Source organism: Polyodon spathula, chromosome 23 (assembly GCF_017654505.1).
Source record: "Polyodon spathula isolate WHYD16114869_AA chromosome 23, ASM1765450v1, whole genome shotgun sequence".
Lineage (NCBI taxonomy): Eukaryota > Metazoa > Chordata > Actinopteri > Acipenseriformes > Polyodontidae > Polyodon > Polyodon spathula.
Genome location: NC_054556.1, coordinates 24,952,894 through 24,973,916, shown reverse-complemented (window position 1 = coordinate 24,973,916; position 21,023 = coordinate 24,952,894). Strand labels below are relative to the sequence as shown.

The 21,023-nt window shown below is 43.1% G+C and overlaps 2 protein-coding genes across 5 annotated transcripts; both read left to right on the top strand.

Moving 5' to 3' along the window:
• The first annotated feature begins 2,600 nt into the window (after positions 1-2,600).
• Positions 2,601-8,651, top strand: LOC121298290 (serine/arginine-rich splicing factor 6-like). Of its 2 annotated transcripts, none has more exons than XM_041225339.1 (6): positions 2,601-2,821; positions 3,827-4,002; positions 6,413-6,546; positions 6,782-6,984; positions 7,223-7,300; positions 7,387-8,651. In XM_041225339.1, the coding sequence occupies exons 1-6, from the start codon at positions 2,715-2,717 to the stop codon at positions 7,931-7,933; spliced, it is 1,245 nt and encodes a 414-aa protein (XP_041081273.1). In that variant the 5' UTR covers positions 2,601-2,714; the 3' UTR covers positions 7,934-8,651. The 2 variants fall into 2 exon arrangements, with proteins under 2 accessions (XP_041081273.1, XP_041081272.1); XM_041225338.1 differs by having other exon boundaries at positions 6,410-6,546.
• A 356-nt stretch (positions 8,652-9,007) lies between these two features.
• LOC121298288 (lethal(3)malignant brain tumor-like protein 1) lies at positions 9,008-20,713 on the top strand. Of its 3 annotated transcripts, none has more exons than XM_041225332.1 (22): positions 9,008-9,313; positions 10,990-11,155; positions 11,389-11,582; positions 12,010-12,136; positions 12,659-12,821; positions 13,005-13,137; positions 13,474-13,558; positions 13,974-14,065; positions 14,603-14,707; positions 15,032-15,182; positions 15,352-15,443; positions 15,671-15,822; positions 15,931-16,007; positions 16,155-16,240; positions 16,533-16,643; positions 17,147-17,285; positions 17,810-17,906; positions 18,086-18,286; positions 18,505-18,554; positions 18,928-19,085; positions 19,264-19,326; positions 19,843-20,713. In XM_041225332.1, the coding sequence occupies exons 1-22, from the start codon at positions 9,275-9,277 to the stop codon at positions 19,975-19,977; spliced, it is 2,616 nt and encodes an 871-aa protein (XP_041081266.1). In that variant the 5' UTR covers positions 9,008-9,274; the 3' UTR covers positions 19,978-20,713. The 3 variants fall into 3 exon arrangements, with proteins under 3 accessions (XP_041081266.1, XP_041081268.1, XP_041081267.1); XM_041225334.1 differs by having other exon boundaries at positions 15,032-15,167; positions 17,147-17,261; positions 19,843-19,987; XM_041225333.1 differs by having other exon boundaries at positions 17,147-17,261; positions 19,843-19,987.
• Positions 20,714-21,023: the final 310 nt, after the last annotated feature.

The window sequence follows — 21,023 nt, the reverse complement described above, 5'->3', positions numbered from 1 at the left end:
TACCCTGCTTAACCCTTTGTATAATATTTCAATAAAATGAACCTAGGCTAGCCAACACATCATGCAGCAAACTATATAGACAACTGAGAAGTCATATCATCCAGAGGGCAGCATCTATGATGAAGGGCTGTTAGTTAGCAGTTGCTTGAGATGTGTGTAAAAGAAAAGTCTGAAAGGACGAGTGTAGTGGGTGCTGACTGTTATGTAGGTCTTTAGGAATGGGAAATGTTACAAAAGGCAACCACTGATATAACACATACAAAAATCCAAACCCATATTGTATCTACCAGAACAGTGTGCAGAACGTCACGAGGATCATTTTTTTATTCAGGCCCTGAGGGTATGTGTCCATCTGTTATACTGTATATATTACCAGATTACGAAATAAAGAACCCTACTGATATATACGCTGGGTGGCCCTGCCTTTCATCCTTGCATCTAATCTGTAGTATTCTTACTGTTCTGGGGCCCGGAGATTGGAGCCCTCTGATATTGAAATGTACTCAGCAGGGGTGAGGCCAGCGTTTGATGCTCCCTGCTCCTCCTGTGTATTAAGGGCTCTGATGCCACAAATCTGCTCTCTTTATGTTTTTGCGTGATCTGGTTCAGTAGAACAGAAATCTTGATAAAGGTCCTTTTTATAAGACAGAGTCATTTATAATAAAGTTCTTCACATGGTGAAACATGTGGAAGAGTTTCGGAGTGTGGGGATAGAGTGAGGGGGACCGGTAACAAAAACAGATTTTGTGTATTGCAGTGTGGTGGAAACCACTAGATGGTGCTATTGTCTTATTCTTACAGAGCTCAGAATAGCATGGGTTGAATAAACACCCTGTCATTATTCTGTTGTCGCAGTCCTTTCACCATTCCCAAGAACGGACACTACATCAGCATCGTTGTTTGAAGTAGGGTATTGTTATACTACTTATTACATATACTGGCATTAAACAGTAATGTCTCTGTTATTTGCAGTATCACTCAATCCCACCGTTTCTGGACTGGGTACAATAAACAAACATTCATTCAATATTTCATTCATTCATCCCTACCCCCTTGTACTTCAATCAGCTTCCTAACGGTCTGTATTGAAGGCCAAATCACTGTTTCAAGTGAGATCCCCCAGCCTCCTAAGCCAGTCTTGCATCTGCAAACTATTTAAACAAGACTGAATTAGCTGCAGCATCAAAGGAGACCCATTTTGGAACTGAGAAACCATAATTTGCTGAGGTAGAAAATACTGTAAAAGGAGTTCTGGCCCAGAAGTAACACTGCCCCCTACTGATTCAATGGCAGAACACAACTAATTACACTACAGTGTTCTTAGTGCTTTAAAGAATATATATATATATATATATATATATATATATATATATATATATATATATATATATATATATAAGGTTTATATTATGCGGTATACAAAGCAGAAACATATGGTCTTCAACCTGCCCCAGGCAGAAAATACTTTCAATTACTGGCTCTCAAATGAGTTTGGGAAAAGAGAAATCCCATCAGTGTTTTCTTTTTGTGTTTTACTAAAAAAAAAAAAATCTAGTTTATCTGTGTACAAAATATTAACAAACTGCAGGTGCAGAATGCAGTAACGGATCATCTTCTGCAAAATTATTAAATGAAAATGCGGTGTCATGAATGGCTGAATTGTTGATAATGATGGTTCACCAAAAGGTGAATCTAAAAATAGAAAGCTTTATGCTCCTTCTAATGCCAGAAATGTAAAATACATTTTGTGATGGAATTTCAGACATCTAAACTTACAGTCATTAAATGAACTCTTTAAAGACAGACTGTAGTATACCGTTTGCACCAGTCTATAGAGTTGTACTATAGACAGTATAACAACGCTGCCATAGGTTTGGTGTAGACACTTGGTTTGTAGTTTATCACTTATATATTAGATTATTATGACGTTGTATCTGCAGACTACGGTCCAGTAAGAGCAGTGCCAGAATAGCTATAGACACGGTGAACTGCATTTACTATAGAATTCACAGAACCATGCACTGCTATTTGAGATAATCTGCATGTTCTCCCTGCTCATTATAAAGCAAAGAAAACAACTAAAAACGCCTATCCCAAGCTTGCACTGGTTTAGTAGGACGAGTGAGTTTGTGTTGCTGCTGTTACCTACTGGACATTCTTTAAAATAGCATTCCATTCCCAGTGCTGTGATGGGTCGTCAGACTGAGGTACCTTTCACTAAACTGTTCCCATCTACCAGGCATGAGATCAGTGCAGCTTGGCAAACCCCATTAAAGACAGAATCTGTATCCATCATGCCTGGATAATCTGCGTGCAATATGCAGCATGCAAGCAGGTTCGGTATTATTACAGTACGTTCTTGTTCAAGTTAGCTTGCCCGTGTTTTCAGTAATAATGTCACTCATTCACACGTATTACTATTAGCATTATTAATTTCAATTAATAATAACCGCTCTTAAGTTTTTTGCAAAACAGAACACTTGCGCATGCGTTCGTCTTTTTTTTTTTTTTTTTTGTGACTCGACCTCCAGGGTGACGGTGTACGCAGCCCCGCCCCTCCCCTCACGTCCTATAAAGACGAAGTACGGCGATCGCGCTTTCTTCGTGCGCTGGCAGGGAGGAGGGAGGGATCTCTTGTAAATTTAATTCTAGTTGTAACAGCGGCGTCACTAAAAAAAAACAAAACGGCACCGGTCCGTACAGTTTGAAAGAAAATGCCCCGCGTTTACATTGGCAGATTGAGCTATCATGTGCGGGAGAAGGACATCCAAAGGTTCTTCAGCGGCTACGGCAAGTTGCTGGAGATCGACCTGAAAAATGGGTAAGGAGAGGGGGGGACGCGGCGGCCGTTACTCCTGCGCTCGGAACCCGGTTGAAAACGTGTCTTATGTGATCGGATTATTGGAGTTCGCGTTATTTTGATGCGATTTGCTTGCTTGTTGTGTGGGATGATGCGCAGGCGGAGTATAATTTATAAATTGGAAGGATGTGTTTTTTTTTGTTTTTTTTTTTTTTTTTTTTTTTGACAGTTACCCAGTGTTGTAAATTGCCGCGTGTACAAAATGGCCGCTTTGCACACAAAAAAAGACACACATGTGGTTTTACTTGGAGCAATGGGACAAGGCGTCTGTGTCTTTAGATTCTAATCTTGAAAACGTGAAGCGGATATTTTGCCACTTTGTAGCCTCGAAACGCTTTTTTTAACCTATAAACTGCGTAACAAAGTAAAATGTCTGAGGTGGGGTTGATGTTTTTTTAAAATGCATTGGTCATGTTTAAAATGTGTATATATTCTGTGATGTGTGCGAAATGTAGCGCGGTGTGAGACAGGGCCATGTTGCCTAATAGTTGTTGGTTTTTCAAAACATTTTCAACTTCCTGAATTTGTAACCGCCGTATAAATATATCAAATGGCTGCAGCTAAAGGAATAAAGCTATCTGATCGCGTATTGAGCAGCGCTGTGTAACCCTCATAGACATGCGATCGGAACAAAGCATTGCAAGTTGTGGCGTGGGGAGCTGTCGATGTAGGCCACACACGGCAAACCTCTGTTTTTTTGAACGGTGGCGTGAAATCCTTGGCAGTGATGTTGTAAACCACATGACTATCTGCTAAAGCAGAAACGGTTTCTCACACAAGAGCAGAAGTGGCGTGAACTGGTAGGATTTAAATATAATTTAAGTTATATTTTCAATGTTTGGCTTCCATTACAGTTTGACATGGCTAATTTCCAGTTTCTTTACGGTCCCCTCTGCCGCATTTGCCATGGTTGTGAGGGGTGGGTTATGAATTTCCACCAGCTAAAACGTGTATCCAACTTTGCAGGTATGGTTTTGTCGAGTTTGAAGACACGCGTGATGCTGACGATGCCGTGTACGAGCTGAACGGCAAGGAGCTGTGCGGGGAGCGTGTGATCGTTGAGCATGCCCGCGGACCTCGCAGGGACCGAGATGGATACGGAGGCGGGGGAGGAGGAGGAGGAGGAGGTTACGGTGGACGCAGTAAGGACTGTTTACCCTTACTTGAAAAGGATTGGCATGTCTTAATTTGTGTAATTCTCTTTTTCAGGAAGCCATTCAAACTTGCAGAAGGTGTATTCAGTGCAGTTATGGTGGGGTTAATGTGAGGCTTTCAAATGTAAACAACTTTTGAAGCAGTTTCTTAAAGCCATGGTTATCAAACAAGGGGGTATACTAGGGAATCCAGGATAAAAATGGTGACATGGCACATCATCTAGCTGGTGCCTTTGAAGCTTATATATGTACCTGTCTGGCAGGGTTGAAGTGCCATGTGCAAGCAGGTGTATTCAGGTCCAAGAAGCTTGAGGACCACTTCTCTGTAGCAGTAGTGTGGTAGAAATCAGCAGTTAATGCAGGGACCTGAATTTACAATGAATGAGTCCAGTGTTACAATGAAGGCAGTACAATGAGATTTACATTTGCTGGGTAAGTTGGCAAAGAGCACTGAGCTACTCATTTGGTACACCAGGTGGTTATTTCCCATTTAAAATCCCAGCAAATGCACATGTGCCCTCTATTTAATTAGAGGCGGCAGTCGCATATCAAACACTGGAAGTTTTTTTAAATGTCTCCAAGGTGTACTGCTCTCGAGTATTTAGCAGGTGTTTTGGTCAAGTGGCATAGGTCATTGAAGAGATTTCTTCAGTTTTACACTGAACTGGATGACATGACTAGCTTTGCTAGCATGCCCCGAAAGTCTTGCCTGGCTGATGGTAGGTTTTGGGGGTGAGTGTTGCCAAATGGTGCCTCTGCTATTTTAATAGCTACATAAGCGCTTATGTAAGGTTAACATTTATACAAGTTTATAATGTTAGGATATGGTTATTTAAATGGTAGCTGGGTTTCAAGTTTTCTATTTCAAACAAGCAGCACTGGACACGGGTTATAATTAGGTCACAGAATTTGTAGTTTTATCAAGCTGTTATGCCCTTTCCTGAAAACTGGATTCCATAGGTTGCCTAGATTCAATATAAAATATGAGTATTTCCTGTCATTAATAATTTATGGCTGGTTATCCAAGGCTGTTTATTAACAAAGTGAAGGTTTTAACAATTAAAATGAAGTGAGCTACACTGGCACATGAAGGACAGTAAATAAAATGCCATGTCTTATTTAATCTATTGTGTACACATGCCTTGCTGCCATTTCAATAACCTTGTAAAGATAACATTATGCAAAGTTACATTGTTTACTACTTAATTCAATATTGTTAACAAAGTCCTTGATGTTTCAATTTGAAAGAGTCCTGTGCGGGCTGAGTCCGAGTCCATTGAGGCTAAGATGACTGCCTGTTCCGTTTGGCCTTGGCTTTCACCTTACATTGTGTGTGTGACCTTTGCCCTTTGACCCTTTGGCTGACCTAACCGGAAGCCATGATGACAGCAGCCTTTTGCCAATAGACCAGGGTGATGGTGAGGAATCCAGTTGGTTTTAATATGTTAAAGAAATAATGGGGTGGTTAGCCAAAGCTCAAGATGTTGCCGTCATCTGTTAACCTGCTTTGTGAAAGAGCAGTTGGCTTTCAACACTGTAATTTGATTGGTGAGTTGTGGAAAGACCATACATTAAATAAACATTAAAAAAGTAATATGAGTAATGCTAAACTACGTTTCCAGATCATAAAAACTGGAATTTGGAGGTAATGCCTGCCTGTGTCTTAGTTGGGTGTCTGGATTTAAGGGTTAGTTCCAGAACAGAGCCAGTTAAGTGGCTTAGTAAATCATACAATCTGCTGTCACATTTGATGCTTTGGGGCATGTCTTTGTATTTATCATACAAAGCCTAAACCTTACAGTGAATGTAAATTAACAAATTGCTATAAGTGAATCCCTCTTGCATACTGTTTAAGTAAACACGTCAGGCAGCTCATTACACAAGTGAGAATTCCTAGACCATAGATTTACAAGTACAAACATTGCAGCGCGGCGTAGATTTTGATCTGCACAGTGATGCTGAATGATCTGTGTACTCTGCTCATTCCTGCTGTACACAGGCTGGCTTTGACTCACTTTTTTTATTTTTAAAATTTCTTTGGAGATACCAAAACCCCCTTACAGAGGCTGCCCAGCAATACTTTTTAAAATGTATTTTTAATTTATATTTGTTTGGAGTATAATCCTGATGCTCAAGTATTCTCAGTCCAGGCAGGAGTGGTAGTTAAATTTGTGCATGAGAAAGTGTCTTAACCTAACCCTAAATTAAGAACAGTCTGCAAGGACTTCCTTGATAGATGTGAAACAGAAGTTGGAAGAGACTTTTGTACCCAGTTGAGTTTAATGAGTTGATCAGATGGTAGAATGGCTCCTTGTGTTTCCTCCCTGAGTCCCTATGGAGCAGTGACTGCCTGCCTTGATGCTGTTCTTATTGTCTCTCCCTTTTGTGTTTGAAGGTGGTGGTGGTGGTGGCAGTGGAGGTGGCTATAGCAGAAGCCGTGTTGGCAGGGATAAGTATGGGCCTCCAGTCCGCACAGAATACCGTCTGGTTGTGGAGAACCTCTCCAGTCGATGCAGCTGGCAAGACCTCAAGGTGTGTATGTAAGGATGTTTGGAACAGAAGTTGGGTGTTTTATTAAAGCCTTTTACTACACTTTAGATGGATATATAGATAGATGGATAGAGAAACTAGATATTGACTAGCTTTCATCTGTTGGAGTTGATCTTTTTGGCTTCATTGTGCTTTTAATTAAAGGCGTGCTTGCCAAGGTTAAAATACAGTCCCAGTTGCTACAGTTTAACGCATAATATTTATTTTTTGAATGAAGGATTTCATGCGGCAGGCTGGGGAGGTTACGTATGCTGACGCTCACAAGGAGCGCACCAATGAAGGGGTGATTGAGTTCCGCTCCCACTCGGACATGAAGAGGGCAATGGAGAAGCTGGACGGCACAGACATAAACGGTCGGAAGATCCGCCTGGTGGAGGACAAGCCGCGCCGCCGACGCTCCTACTCTGGAAGCCACTCCAGGTAACCGCAACCTTTCCGCATTTTGTGCAGTGAACTCTTTCAGTACTGCTTTATTTGACAGTGTATCCCAAGTAAACCCTTCAGAACTGCAAGTCCTGAGCTTGAATTAATGAATGGACATGAATTTACATTTTGGAAAGTTTTATTTTGCATTGTATTTCTTCCATTGACCTGCATACAATTCTGCAGTCTTGAAAGAGTGGACCTCCTTACTGATGCTTGTGTTTTGACCCACCAGGTCCCGCAGCAGGCGCCGTTCTCGTAGCAGGAGCCGCAGAAGCAGTCGATCCCGCAGCAACTCAAGGTCACGTTCCCGGTAAGCAAGCCTTGAATTGCCAGAATAAAAACTAAACTAATGTTCTTGTGTCATCTGTGAGTGCTAATTGTAACTGACTATTTCAGATCCCGCTCAAGAAGCAAACGGCGTTCTAGGTCAGGCAGGAAGTCCCGTTCTAAATCCCCTGCCAGGAAGTCCCGTTCTAAATCCCCTGCCAGGAAGTCCCGTTCTAAATCCCCTGCCAGGAAGTCCCGTTCTAAATCCCCTGCCAGGAAGTCCCGTTCTAAATCCCCTGCCAGGAAGTCCCGTTCTAAATCCCCTGCCAGGAAGTCTCGTTCCAGGTCCCGCACCAGGAAGTCTCGTTCCAGGTCCCGCACCAGGAAGTCCCGTTCCCGCTCTCCCAGCAGGAAGTCCCGCTCCAAGAGCGTGTCAAAGCCCAAGTCAGACCGTGACTCCCGCAGCCCCTCTGAAGAGAAGTCTGAGATTAAGAAGTCCCGCAGCCGATCCTGCTCACCTGTGGAGAATGGGAAAGGGGACCAGCTCAAATCTGCCAGCCCTTCTACCTCCCCCAAGCCAGATGAGCGTCGCTCCAAGTCTCCCCCGTCCAAACGATCAGCATCCCGATCCCCTTCACACTCAAAATCCCGTTCCCGGTCTGGCTCCAGAGATTAGCAGCTAGCGGGATTGTCTGTACCTGTGTTTCTCTCGCTCTGGGGGGTTTATTCCAGTAATGGGGGGGGGTGGGGATGATTTTTTTTGTTACCTGTTTACACTGATCTGCAGATTAAGTGCTCAAGGTTTGGTTGGTTGACTTGTATGGCTTCCTGGCACTTGGCTTAAAGGCTGCTGTTTTATTACGTAAGATTACTTAAATGAGACAAACCAGATGTGGGTTACTTGGACTGCAAAGAAGAGCATACCTAATGGACTTAAGGTTCAGTTTTCTTTTGACCTTTTGTTTGCGTGAGATGCAATTTAACTTTTTGTCCAAATGTACTTTTTGTTTGTTTGTTTTTGGTCCACCCAGAGCAACATTGCCAAGTGGATGGTACCACTAGCAGGTTTGGGCTTTTGTATCTGTGCTGATACTCCTTTAGTTAAAGCAGTAGTATGACCATTAACCACTGGGTGGATGACATTGTTTGCAAATTTTATATAATTTTTTTTTTATGTTGCCAACTTTAGTTAAAGCCACCATTTATCTAAATAGTTACGTGTTTGTTGCACCAGTTTGGTTCCTTGTGGCATGAGACCAGCAATAACAACTATTGATCACTGATTCAGGACTTCCCTGCCATGTGTTTCTTTCATTGCCAAAGTGTAAACCCTGAAACAAGCATGTTAACTTTTTACTGTACAGTTATATTAAAGGTTCTTAGGAAAAATAAAATCCATTCTGTCTCCTTTCTTTTTGTCGATTTGAAGTGTGTTACTTGTGACAATTGATGCTCACATCCATCCTGTGCAGTATATTTCCAACATGTTTCACTTGGATTGCTGTTTAACATTGATGCCAGTTTTTATGTGCTGATTGGGATCAGCTAAACCATATAAATACATTTTGCCCAACCCTCCCCAAGGCTGGATCCCTTTTGTAGCAGCAGCTGATCCCTAAGTGATACATACAATAACCTCAGGAATGTTGTAACACTTCTGCAATCAAGGAATTAAGTGGTTTTAATGGATACAACTATGGATGAGGATGCTTTGCATCTCCATGTCTGTACTAATTTAAATAGAGTATGATTTTTATAATGCTTCCAAATGTACGTTTGGAGCGGAGTTCATGAGTTATATGCACTTGACACATGGCAAGTAACAGCCTAGTAATTTGGTCAAATAAAGTAGACCAGTCTTGATTCGTGCTAGCTTTTACCTAGGAATAGAGTAGCTTGTGGACTATTCACTTTACGTAAACTAACACATAATGTCAGTAGAATGAAACCTTCCCCCCCAACTGGAATCTGACGGCACCTCTACGCTAAGAGGTAGGGCAACCTCTCGATCGAGCGCATGCGCAGTGATAGGCCCCTGCCCGCAAGACAACCTCGGGTAAGAGATAGGGAATTCTAATCCATTTACCACATTGTGCAATTATATCATTTATAAATATTAATCTATTAATCAGCCAAAATCCACTATTGCATATTGCGTTCTGTATTCATCTGCGTTATATTGTTTGTTTAGAGTGCGTTTTTTTTTTGTTTTTGTTTAAGAATGTCATTATAGATATTTACCGTATAATATATAACAATATTACAATGAATATGTATGTTGTCCATTTTGTTATATTAAAAAAATAAATGATTGGGTTTTTTTTTTTTTTTAGACACGATTTTGTCATCATAATCATGTACGGTGGTTTTCCATATCATTCTATCTCGCTGGTTATATGGGGAGTGGGAAAAGTGCATGCTCTTTGTTATATGGCGTGAAAATGATTATTATTGTATTAAATAAGAATTGTTGTATCATTGTGTTGCAACGGCACGCAAATGCATTAGCCAAAGAATATAAGAATTATTAACAAGTCGCTTCACCATTTTAATGGTAAAATGCAAATTTTAATTTAAATATGTTAATTGTAGAATGCGGGATGAATAATTTCAATTAGTTATAGAAACTGCAGGTGGCTACGAACAAAAAGGCTTCTTACATAAAACGTCCGTCTGTTACGTTTTATCAGTGCAATTAAAACGAGGTCAACATGTGCAGATAAAGCAGCAGTTTTACCAGAAAGCTTGTGTTGCAACAACATTCAGTTCATGAGAGCTGTAATCTCACTTTATTCTTCAGAACAACACAATCAAAAAGCATCCGAACAAACTGAAAAATAAGATTATGCATAATCAACATGGCACAAAATATTTACCCCACCCCCAAAAAATATATATTTACCACTATCTATACGTGTGAAAAAGTCTGATTTTGATATAAATGTTGACAACTGATAGATGTATTAATATTTATGTTATTAGTCACATAAAAAATACTTTCTGTTTCTCTTTTATAGGTAAATAGGTTAATAGTAATAGTAAAAACTAACAGCACTAAAACAAAGCATATCTTTAGTTCAAAACGTATTGGTGACAAAAGTGATTAACATGTGGTCAGTGTTTCATTGGAGCCTGCACACTGTACATTTAATGTAATGGTGCAGTGACTTTTATCAGACTAGATTTAAATGATTGCACATTTGGAGGTTCAAGGCATTACTCCTCAGTATAGATTTGTAGCGGTGCAGGAACTTCTGAATGTGTTTAATTGTTTTGAACTCAAATTTGGGGTCAATTCCTGTTTGTCACTTCCAATTCCGTTTCAACTCCCAATTTCCATTCCAATGCTTGTTCCCTTTTAACAATTTCCAGCACATCACAAATCAAAATTGCAATTAGCAGTATTCACAGTGGCAACAAATGACTTCATCTGAAATCACTTGTTTGTCAATTAAACTGGCTTCAAATGAGAGCAGCTGAACAATCACAATGATGGGATTGGAATTGGGATTGGAATTGGGAAATGGTTCTAAAAAGGAATTGGAATTGAAAAGAGCAATGTTTGGGCTCATGTTTTATTTATTGTTCTCCACCCTGTAAAGTTTCTGAACACCTGCAATAAGTCATTATGTCACAGATGTTAAAGCCAAGCTGTGAAATCATCTTAGAGAAGCTATTACTGCAACCCCTGTGGGATCGTTTGGGGATAGCTCTGTATGACCTGTTTTTCAGTTAGACTGTGCAACAGCAGCTCGTGAGGACATGAGCGGGAAGGTTGGTGTCGAGGTGCTGGTGATGGGCGGAGCCAGTCCCCTCGCTGACGCCAGTGCGCCCCTTGTAGCCAATGAAAGCTTGGCGCCGAAGACACGCCCCCAGACCACTGCCTTTATTCTCCCAGGTATGTTTTAGTCAAAATATTTGCATCTATTTTATTAAACCAATAAAAATAGCTTCCTGGTTTAACAGAAGATGGGAAGAGTGCAGGTCATATGTTACGGTGTGAACCCCAGCCGTTACGGATTCTGCTCTTGGGTTCTGGTAGATGGTGCAGGCCCAGGCTCTCCTCTGGATCTGTTGAGCCCTTCTCTAGGTGGTGCGTTCCTTTTTGATGATGTTTGTCTAACCCCTCAGCCACCAGCTCCCCTCTGAGCCTGGCAATGCGGAAGGGGGAAGGGCCAAGAGTTGCCATGGAGACGCCAAAGGTGGGCGGAGCTGGGGAGCCAGTGACCTCCATGCTGACCCCTCAGGTGGGCGGCGCCTGCAGCGTGGTCCGTGTTTTGGAGTGGAAGGAGGGCGTCGCCGTGCTCCCAGGCAGCAACCTAAAGGTATGTATGCAATAAGAAGTTCAATGTCAGTTCCTCCAGCCACACCATATCATAGAAGAAACATCAGCACCAATAAGGTATTGTGTTGTGTCCATGTACTAAAAGGCTGCCAGGTTCCACCCTAATGTTTGTTAATTGATTGAGCTGAACAGTATTTAGGACCCTGTATATATGAAAAGTGCAGTTTTTCCATGGTCCTGTTATTTTAGTTTAGCAAGGTTTTCCATATTTTTCTATTTGATTTTCCATACCTCTCTGGGCTTTATAATGCTTTCAAAATGCTTTATTACTCTTCATTATGCTTTTGCTTCTTTACTCAGTACACAGAGCAGAGTTAGGGAGGATGCTGAAGCCTCTTTTTAAGTGAGCAGCCCTTTGTTAGAATTGAACTGCTCTGGTGTTTGAAGTCCCTCCTTCTATTGTCCAGTTCCGGATGAGTGACTTTGGCACTCTGCAGGTTGTGAGTGACAGGACAGTTCCTGTCCTCGAGCCAAGCACAGAAGGGCCTGCTGGGAAGGAGGTGGAGACAGACAGAGTCCCAGGACAGAGCTCAGGTAAGGGAGGCTGCATTGTCATCTCACTGTCTAAACCCTTGCATTGTGTAGAGCATAAGCATTTCCACAGAATACCACAGAACCCAGCCAGTGTGCTTTTTAAAAGTGTGTCACCATGTTGTACTCATGCAGCTTCCACAGCAAGGAAAGTGAATGTCGCAATTTGTTCTGACCTACTTGATGTTTACAGGCAGCCTTTCAGTTTTAGTTGCTGTTAAGAATCTCTCATGAGGGTTGTCTCTGAGATCTTCTACTCTTTAAACTCTTAATCAAAGTGGCAGCCATTATAGGTTTTTCTTGTAGGAGCTGTACCTCCAAAATGTTTTTTTGGTTTGCTTCCAAACTGCTGTACGTTTTCTTTATATCCTACAAAGTGGCAAAGTAAGTGAGGAGTTTGTTGTGATATAGGAGTTTTTTTGTTCAGATTTGATGTGCATTCTTTCCAAATAATTTGGCAATTGTAACATACAGTAGAAGGAAATTAATCAAGATTGTTTGACGTTGCTTCCTCACCCCCTTTAGTAGATGGTATCTCCCTCAGTGCTGCGATTCCTTCTGCAAGAAAGACGGTTGAACCCACTGAGGAGGACTCGACGGGAGGGAATGTTGGTCCCTGTGCAGGCTGGAGCCCGGGCGGGGAGAAGGAGTGCATGGATGAACTGCGGAGAGAGCCACTCACAGACAAGTAAAAGAAAAATCATATACACCGCCAATTAACACTTGTGTTCAAAGCTTTGCTCCCGAATTTTGTCAGAAGTTTATTATAGATCTTCTTCTAATTATTAGCTTGCAGTCTTTGGCAGGAGAGTGAACGTTTGTGTGTGCGCGCGTCAGGTAGCACTCTCACTAATGCGTGGGCTTGTCTCAGGTCAGCACGTCTGGACATTGCCACGGTGGCCCAGGTGTCAGTGTTGAACCCAGAGGATCTGAAGCCAGTGAAGAAGAGGAAGAGGAAGGAGTACCTGAGCCAGTCGGATGAGGAGTCAGAGATGGAGTCGATGGTAGGTAGGCAGGTAGGCGATGTGGGGGAGAGGGGAGAATGACACAAGGAAGACAGGACGACCACAACCAATTTATCATCTCTAGCAAATATGAGGCTGGATATAGACCTGATAATGTTCCCTTTATTGCAACGTAATGGAACCCCGCCGCACGTCATTTTAGAAAAACGATATAAATTAGATTTGAAGAAGGGTCAAGATTGATCCAATGAGAGGATGAACTGTGTCTGTTTATTTTAGGAGAGTTGGGGAATTTAAGAATGGAATTAGCCGAGGCCGAGGGAATGGATTTAGTGTGTAATCTTCATTATGTTATAATCTCCTCTCTGTGTCCAGGAGGAGAGGGTGGAGAGTCTGAAGGTGCTAGAAGTGAACCAGTCTGGCTGTGGCCCGCTAGGGGACGGGAGACAGAACAGGACAGGTATGCAGGTCTGATCTGGATTGAATGCTGAGCTGGATTATGCAGAGCGGAGAGAAAATTACATTTGTATTTAATATTTACTCGAAATGGGAGCTGTTGCAAATGCCTTAGTGGTACGGTCAAACAAAAACGAAAACAGTATCTGTGTAAATTGTTCAAAGGCACTATGTGTTTCAAGTGAAGTGCTGATCGAAAGTTGGCATGTTTTTGACACTTTCTCTGTGTTGTCTGTGTGTGTTCATTGAACTGCACTAAATAACAGGGAAATAATATTATAATGTATTTTGGATTGCATCTACATGCACCAGAACCCGACTCGGAAATATCTTTGTGAACACACTGGTGTTAGAAAGGAGCTCTTTCGTTGGGCGTAGCCCCGCATTAACGTGGCCCTTATGACATTTGATGTTTGTAGTCTCTGGGGAGGTGAAGAAGGAGGCGTGGACGTGGTCGTGGTATCTGGAGGAACAGAAGGCCATGGCTGCCCCTCTTAAGCTCTTCCAGGAGGTACCAGCTGTGCAGGACCCAACAAAATCCTCCCTCAGAGGCAGTGTTGTGCACTAAACTATTGATTTAGGTTATGGGAAGTGTGTATTTAAATTTTTTAATACTTTGTTTGCAAGGGGGGTGGGGATACTGATTGAAGAGGCTTATGGGCAGTGAGAAAATACCCACGATTTTATTGAAGTATTTTGCTCTATACCAACCCTTATAAAAGGTTCCCATAGTAAAAGCATAGCAAGGTGTATTTGGATAGTGAAAGCATGGAAAGCATTGTAAAGCCCAGAGAGGTATAAAAACAAACCCTGCTAAACTATGGTATATGAATAGTATAACATGGGGAAAGCATGGGGAAACTTCACTGTGCAAATTTACTGTGGTAAACATTTATAAGGGACATATAAATGGAGGAGTTTTAAGCATATGTGAACTGCAAATGATTCCACAGGTTTAACATGCTGAGTAATGTTCAGAACAACTGCAACCCCACCACCTTTAATGTGCTTTAATAACCTTATTAATGTGGGATCTGCTGGTTCACAGTGCCAGAGCATCCCCCAGACAAAGAACAGCTTCAGAGTCGGGATGAAGTTAGAGGGGATTGATCCACAGCACCCTTCCATGTACTTCGTCCTCACAGTGACCGAGGTAATACACAGGCACACACACACACGCATGCATGCACGCACACTGTCTCACACATACGCGCACACGCACACGCACACGCACACGCACACGCACACACACACACACACACATTGTCTCACACTCACACAGACTCACACACCGTCCCACACAGACACACACAACCACACACACACTCACACCCACATGTCCATGCATACGCACATGCACTGTCTCACACACTCTGTCTCTTCCACACACACTGCTATTGCATAGAATTGTTGAATTGTTACTGCAGTGGCCCTGCCTATGGCTGAATTATACCCCTCCTTCCTCTCCCTCTCCCAGGTGTGCGGGTATCGAATGAGGCTGCACTTTGACGGCTACTCCGAGTGCCATGATTTCTGGGTAAACAGCAACAGTCCGGACATCCATCCAGCCGGCTGGTGCGAGAAGACTGAGCACAAACTCTACACTCCAAAAGGTCAGAGGGCAGAGGGTAAGCAGAGTTATTGCACAGTGTGAATGGTTAAATGATACCATGTTTATTAGTTAGCATTAGTTAACAAATGCAAGGCTGTGGGTTACAGTCAGACACGATGCCTGCTGTTTGGCTCGGTGCTTCTCTCAAGCCTTCAAAAGGACACATCTCTCACTCTTACCTGCAGGGTGTAAAGAAGAGGAGTTCTCCTGGGCCAGCTACCTGAGACTGACCAAGGCACAGGTGGCTCCACAGGAGCTGTTTGTCAGTCCAGGCGGGGTAAGCTTATTTATCATATGTTTTGTTTATTGAACTGGAAGTTCTCCCTCTGAGATAGACAGTGTATGTTTTTTTGCAGGCTGTCCTAAGTGTTTCCTCTCTTCATGCTTCTATTTCCAGCCCTCTTTTTGTTTTGGCTGTTGTCTGTAACTCTGGAAGCTGGTCCTTGAATCCATTTTCAATTCCCTACTCTTTGTTCATAACCTGAAGCTTCCTCCCCCCCTCAGACAGAGCTCCCCAGCAGTTTTCAGGTGGGGATGAAGCTGGAGGCCGTCGACCGCATGAACCCCTCCCTCATCTGTGTCGCCACGGTGACTGATGTGGTGGACAAGCGCTTCCTGGTTCACTTCGACAACTGGGATGACACTTACGACTACTGGTAAGGAACAGCAACGCTCCCCCTGTTGCATGTAGCAGGGGAATGTGTGTTTGGAAGATAGGTGTGTGTGTTCTGCTATGCCCGAATCCTGTCTCTCTCTATTACTAGGTGTGATGAGACCAGTCCATACATCCACCCTGTTGGCTGGTGCCAGGAACGGGGCCGTCCCCTCACCCCACCGCAAGGCAAGTGGCACCCAGACTGCCAATCGCATGCAGCCGGGAAAAGGCATTGGTGCAGGTTATCTGAACAGAACACCACATCCACACTTTTCTCATAAGCTGTCAAGTACAAATCGTGTTTCTTCACATTTGGTTCCCTGTGTTTGACAGATTACCCAGATCCTGATAACTTTTCCTGGGAGAAGTACCTGAAGGATACCGGCTCTACTGCTGTCCCAGCACATTGTTTCAAACTGGTTAGTACTAGCCACCTGGAACCACAAACTGGGACATATAAGCTGAATAAATGTCCTTCTTTTCTGTTAACATTACCCAGAAGCTGTGTCTTTATTTCTGTGCTTTGTATGGCCACGGGGTGCTATCTACCCATTACAAACGGTCACATATACATTGTGCACTGTAAGATGAGCCTGTTTTTTTCCTCTGTGTGTGATAGAAGGATGTGGACGGCGGGGACGCTCTTGTGATGTGTCGCGTGGTCTTGTCGTGGTCTTCTCTAACAGCGGCTGTCCTGTCTGTGTTTCCCAGCGCCCTCAGCATGGGTTCCAGGTCAACATGAAGCTGGAGGCCGTGGACAAGCGCAACCCCTCCCTCATTCGCGTGGCCACGGTGGAAGATGTTGACGAGTACAGGATTAAGGTAAACCGTTCTCAGTGAGGATTTAACAAGTGAAAATAAACCTACAGCATAATGAGAACATTCACACAGGTGTCTGATTGTTTTTCGTTGTGTTCCATGCCACAGTGCTAGTTCACATTATGTGCTAGTCGTGTTTAAAATGTAACAATTATCCATTCTGTTTTATGTGTAATCCTTTTTTTTTTCTTTTTTCTTTTGCTTTTCTCTGGGAAAATGAATACTTAACAGGACAAGCAGCTCAAATAATGATACCAAAAGAATGGTCCTGATGGGCTACTGATGTGAAATTCAGTGACTATATAGACTATGAGGGACTATGTATGTATCACAATCCATGACCTTTGTTAATATAAAGTGCAGTGAAGCGCAAGTTTCAAAATGTACACACAGATACTTCTGTGTGCAGAATCACGCTGTGCAACCTTCTGTACCCCAGTACTCTCGAATGATTGTTCCAGTGAGAGAAGGGGTACCCAGGCCGTGACCTATCCCAATCCCCACAGATCCACTTCGACGGCTGGAACCACATGTACGATTACTGGATCGACTCGGACAATCCCGACATCCACCCTGCAGGCTGGTGTGAGAGAACCGGGCACCCCCTGAAAACGCCCCTCCGTGAGTCAAATACACAGCAACCCGGTACAGGCTAACACATACCCTCTCTCTGCATGAACCATGCGTTCACACCCCAGCAAAGCAGCAACCCTCCAGAGCAGCTAGCGCGTGTACATTGCAAGCGGATTGCTTTTTTGCAGTTTGCAAAACAATGTCGCAGCTTACTATTATATGTTTACTTGCTTAAAAAGAAATATAGAACAAGTTTCAGAAATCTTTTAAGAAGTAACGCCAGTATAAAAGGCCCAAAGAATAAATAATTTACTGTATTCGTAATGTTTTTTTTTTTTGTTTGTTTTGTTTTGTTTTTTTGGTTTAATTTAGTTTTTTTTGACAGAATGCTTTCAATTTTTATGTTCTTTTATTTCATTTAAAATGTTTATACTAGAGTAGCAAAATTGAGTTCAGCCATCTAGTTTCAAAAGGAGTTCTGAAAACAAGGGCAATGTTACAAAACATTCAGATCATCCCCAAATTCTTCCCAACAGTGGAGTATGCAACCCCTGACATGCTTTCTGTATGATGTCACATGTTGTTTGCGTGTGCAGGCCCCCGGGACACCTTGGCGTCAGGACAAGGTGGCTGCGCCTCTCTCGTCTGTAAAGGAATCAGCCATTCGCGAGCCAAGTACAGCTTCAACCACAGGTCAGTGACTGCCACACATCACAGTGTCTACAGGGGGGGCGCTCCTCTCCCACATGCACAGCTCTTTACACTGCATAGCCTTTTCTTTTTGTGTATTAAGATGCAGGCTTCCTTCCCCAATGCCAGCACTCTCTTTCTCTTCTTTGAGAATTGTAGACACACTGTGTTTTCCTCCACAGGAAGTGCCCCACCCCAGGCTGTGACGGCTCTGGTCATGTGACCGGGCGCTTCACGGCACACCACTGCCTGTCAGGCTGCCCGCTGGCGGAGCGGAACCAGGGCAGGCTCAAAACTGAGCTCTCCGACACCGAGGGCCCTGGGGCCAAGCGCAACCTGCTCGTCTTTGGCCAGCGCAGCAAGACGTCCCGGCACCACGGCAGGTAACAACGTCCCAGGACTGGTGGTGTGTCTGTTACCTGGGTCTGTGGCGCATGGACCGCCTTTGTATTGAAATGTGCTGTGACGTGATTTTCTTTTGTGAGAGAGACAAGGTTACTGCAGTGCAAACTGAGGATCGCATTCCCTCTAAAACACAGGCGTTGAGCTCTCGAGGAGGTGTTAGCTGAAAATCTAACACAACGTACCTCTCTCGTTCCAGGATAGGCCGTCCGCCCAAGTACAGGAAGAGCCAGCAGAGAACCTATCAGAGTGAGTAGACTTGTACATGCCTCAGTCAGACAAAATCACGCACCATTAAAAGTAACACATTACCAGCTGTACTTATAAGAAAATAATATTGAGTACTTTATAGGTGCTCCAGTGCAACAGGGTACCAGTTTACAAAACACTCTAAACAAATGACAACTTCAAATGAGTAAGGGTTAAACTCATTTTCCACTATTGTTAAAGCCGCCTTATTCTTGTGTGGTTCCATTTTCTTAATCCATGCACTTTGCTCAATGGGAATGTTTCAGTCGTGGTGTGCCGCAGTCGGTGAGGGGTCAGTCTCTCTCCTCTATCTCTTGCTGTCTGTCTCTCTTGTCCCTTGCTGTCTCTCACTGTTCTCACTGTCCTGTCTCAGGTGTGTCAGCGGAAATCATACACCCGTCCTTCTTCATGTCAGCCCTGTCTGCCAACCCGGACCGCACCCTATCACTCTGCTGGGAGCAGCACTGCAAGCTGCTGCCCGGGGTGGCTGGCATCTGCGCCAGCAACGTGGCAACCTGGAGCGTGGACGAGGTGAGAGAGGCACCAGCACTCCCAATCTGGGACTGTCAATAAAACATCCACACTTGAATCATCTCTTCCTTTACAGTAGCATTGCACATCCTGTGAATAAATACCCTGCAGGGTCTATAATGAGATACCTTGTCATTATTACGCTGCCTTTATGCATGATATTGTTCTATTGGAACAGGTTTCCAGTTTTGTCGAGAATCTCACTGGTTGTGACGAGCAAGCCCGGGTTTTCAAAGACGAGGTGAGGAAAGTCATTTTATTTCACTTTTGCTGCATTTCAACCAATTGCAGCTTGGTACTACCAAGCCCAGTCGAGGAATGGCTTTAGACTTTGGTCATCAGGACAGAATGTTTTAATGTACTGATATCAGATGGGAATTGTTCTACATAATATTGGTACAAGTGAAAGCAGTTTACACAGTACTGATTCTCAAATAGTCCATGCATGCCTAATATTGTAATAAAACAACACTAACACACAGTGTGCTTACCTAGGTGTGATGTTAATTTAGCGCAGTTTGTTTTACCAGCATTGCAGTAATGGTTCTGTATTTACCTTCAGATTCTTATGCAATCATTAGCAGAGTGGTATGATTGTGGTTCTATTATAATACTATTATAATATCTGTAAGACAAATGCATGTGAAACTAAAGAAATACTAAAGAGATACTGACAGAAACGAATAGGGTGCATTTTGAATTGGGGAACTCTGGCGATGTTGCATTGTAAAAGTTGCCTGATCGCGTCTCTCGTCAGATGATCGACGGCGAGGCGTTCCTCTTGCTGACGCAGACAGACATTGTGAAGATCATGAGCATCAAGCTGGGCCCGGCGCTCAAGATCTACAATGCCATTCTGGTGTTCAAGAGCACCGACGACAGCCATAAGTGATCCTCCCTGCCCTCCCAACACACACCCCTCCACCCGCAGGCTTTTCTATGTGTGCCAATCTGCAGAAGCATCCCTGCTACCTCCCTGTAAATAAGCTTTCAGTGAACACACCCCTCAGAGAGATGCAAGGGGGTCCTATATGTGCCAATGCTTTCAAATGAGTTCCAGAAGCCAGTGTCATTACTGTCTGTACAGATCAGAAACAACGAGGAAAGAATGCTGACCAACAAAATCTCAGCACATTGCATTTTACCATTCCAAGGATTCTTGCTTGTTAAACCGTGATCTCCCTTTTGCTTTAGTGTCTGCTGGACAATAATTATTATTGCTTCCATACTTTCTTATAAATATCAAAGCTATCAGTGCAACTCCTACATTTGTTAAAAAAAAAAACGTGATTGCACAGGCAGCTTCAGTTTATTCTAAACCAATTTCTATGACTCTGTTTGTAAATGTAGACAATTTGTTTTTCACAATGGTTATAAGCAAGGATGCAGCAATGTGTAATGTGCATTGTAAATATAACACCTTTTTTTTTTTGAAGGTCACAGTGATGTGTACAACATTTGTGAGCCTACAAAACCTAACCAATGCATTACCACAGCTGGCCATCAGAGGGCGGCATCATTGGGAAACTCGCCTGCATTGACTCTCTGATGGGTATGGTCTGCCATGTAGATAAGTAATCGATCAGTCAGTCTTTCAAGCCATCATACAATAAATGTTCTGAACGTGACTGCTCTGCTCGCCTGTAATTTTTATTAAATCACTACTGTCTTTTCATAAAACTTTTGTATATTTTTTGTGATAATGGTGATTTAAAAGTGGACCAGCTTCTACCTTGACCAGAGCTCAACCAACTGTTGGAGGTGTGAACAGGACATGCGATAAAATAAGACTTCAAAAAAGGGCTACACAGTAACGGTGCTGAGTCACTCAAGTAAGGCATGACCATAACGGAAAGTCCCTTTACAGAAAATAAATGCGTAACAGCTTTGAAATGGGTTCTTAACAAAAAATAAACAATATCTGGCCATTACATTAGG

Excerpts from the sequence above, each read along its gene's own strand:
- LOC121298290 (XM_041225338.1), top strand. The coding sequence starts at position 2,715 with ATGCCCCGCGTTTACATTGGCAGATTGAGCTATCATGTGCGGGAGAAG. Across the intron at positions 4,003-6,409 it reads AGGAGGTTACGGTGGACGCA|GTGGTGGTGGTGGTGGCAGT; the intron begins GTAAGGACTGTT and ends TTGTGTTTGAAG. Across the intron at positions 7,301-7,386 it reads AACTCAAGGTCACGTTCCCG|ATCCCGCTCAAGAAGCAAAC; the intron begins GTAAGCAAGCCT and ends TGACTATTTCAG.
- LOC121298288 (XM_041225332.1), top strand. The coding sequence starts at position 9,275 with ATGCGCAGTGATAGGCCCCTGCCCGCAAGACAACCTCGG. Across the intron at positions 11,583-12,009 it reads TCCCAGGCAGCAACCTAAAG|TTCCGGATGAGTGACTTTGG; the intron begins GTATGTATGCAA and ends TCTATTGTCCAG. Across the intron at positions 18,555-18,927 it reads CCAGCAGAGAACCTATCAGA|GTGTGTCAGCGGAAATCATA; the intron begins GTGAGTAGACTT and ends GTCCTGTCTCAG.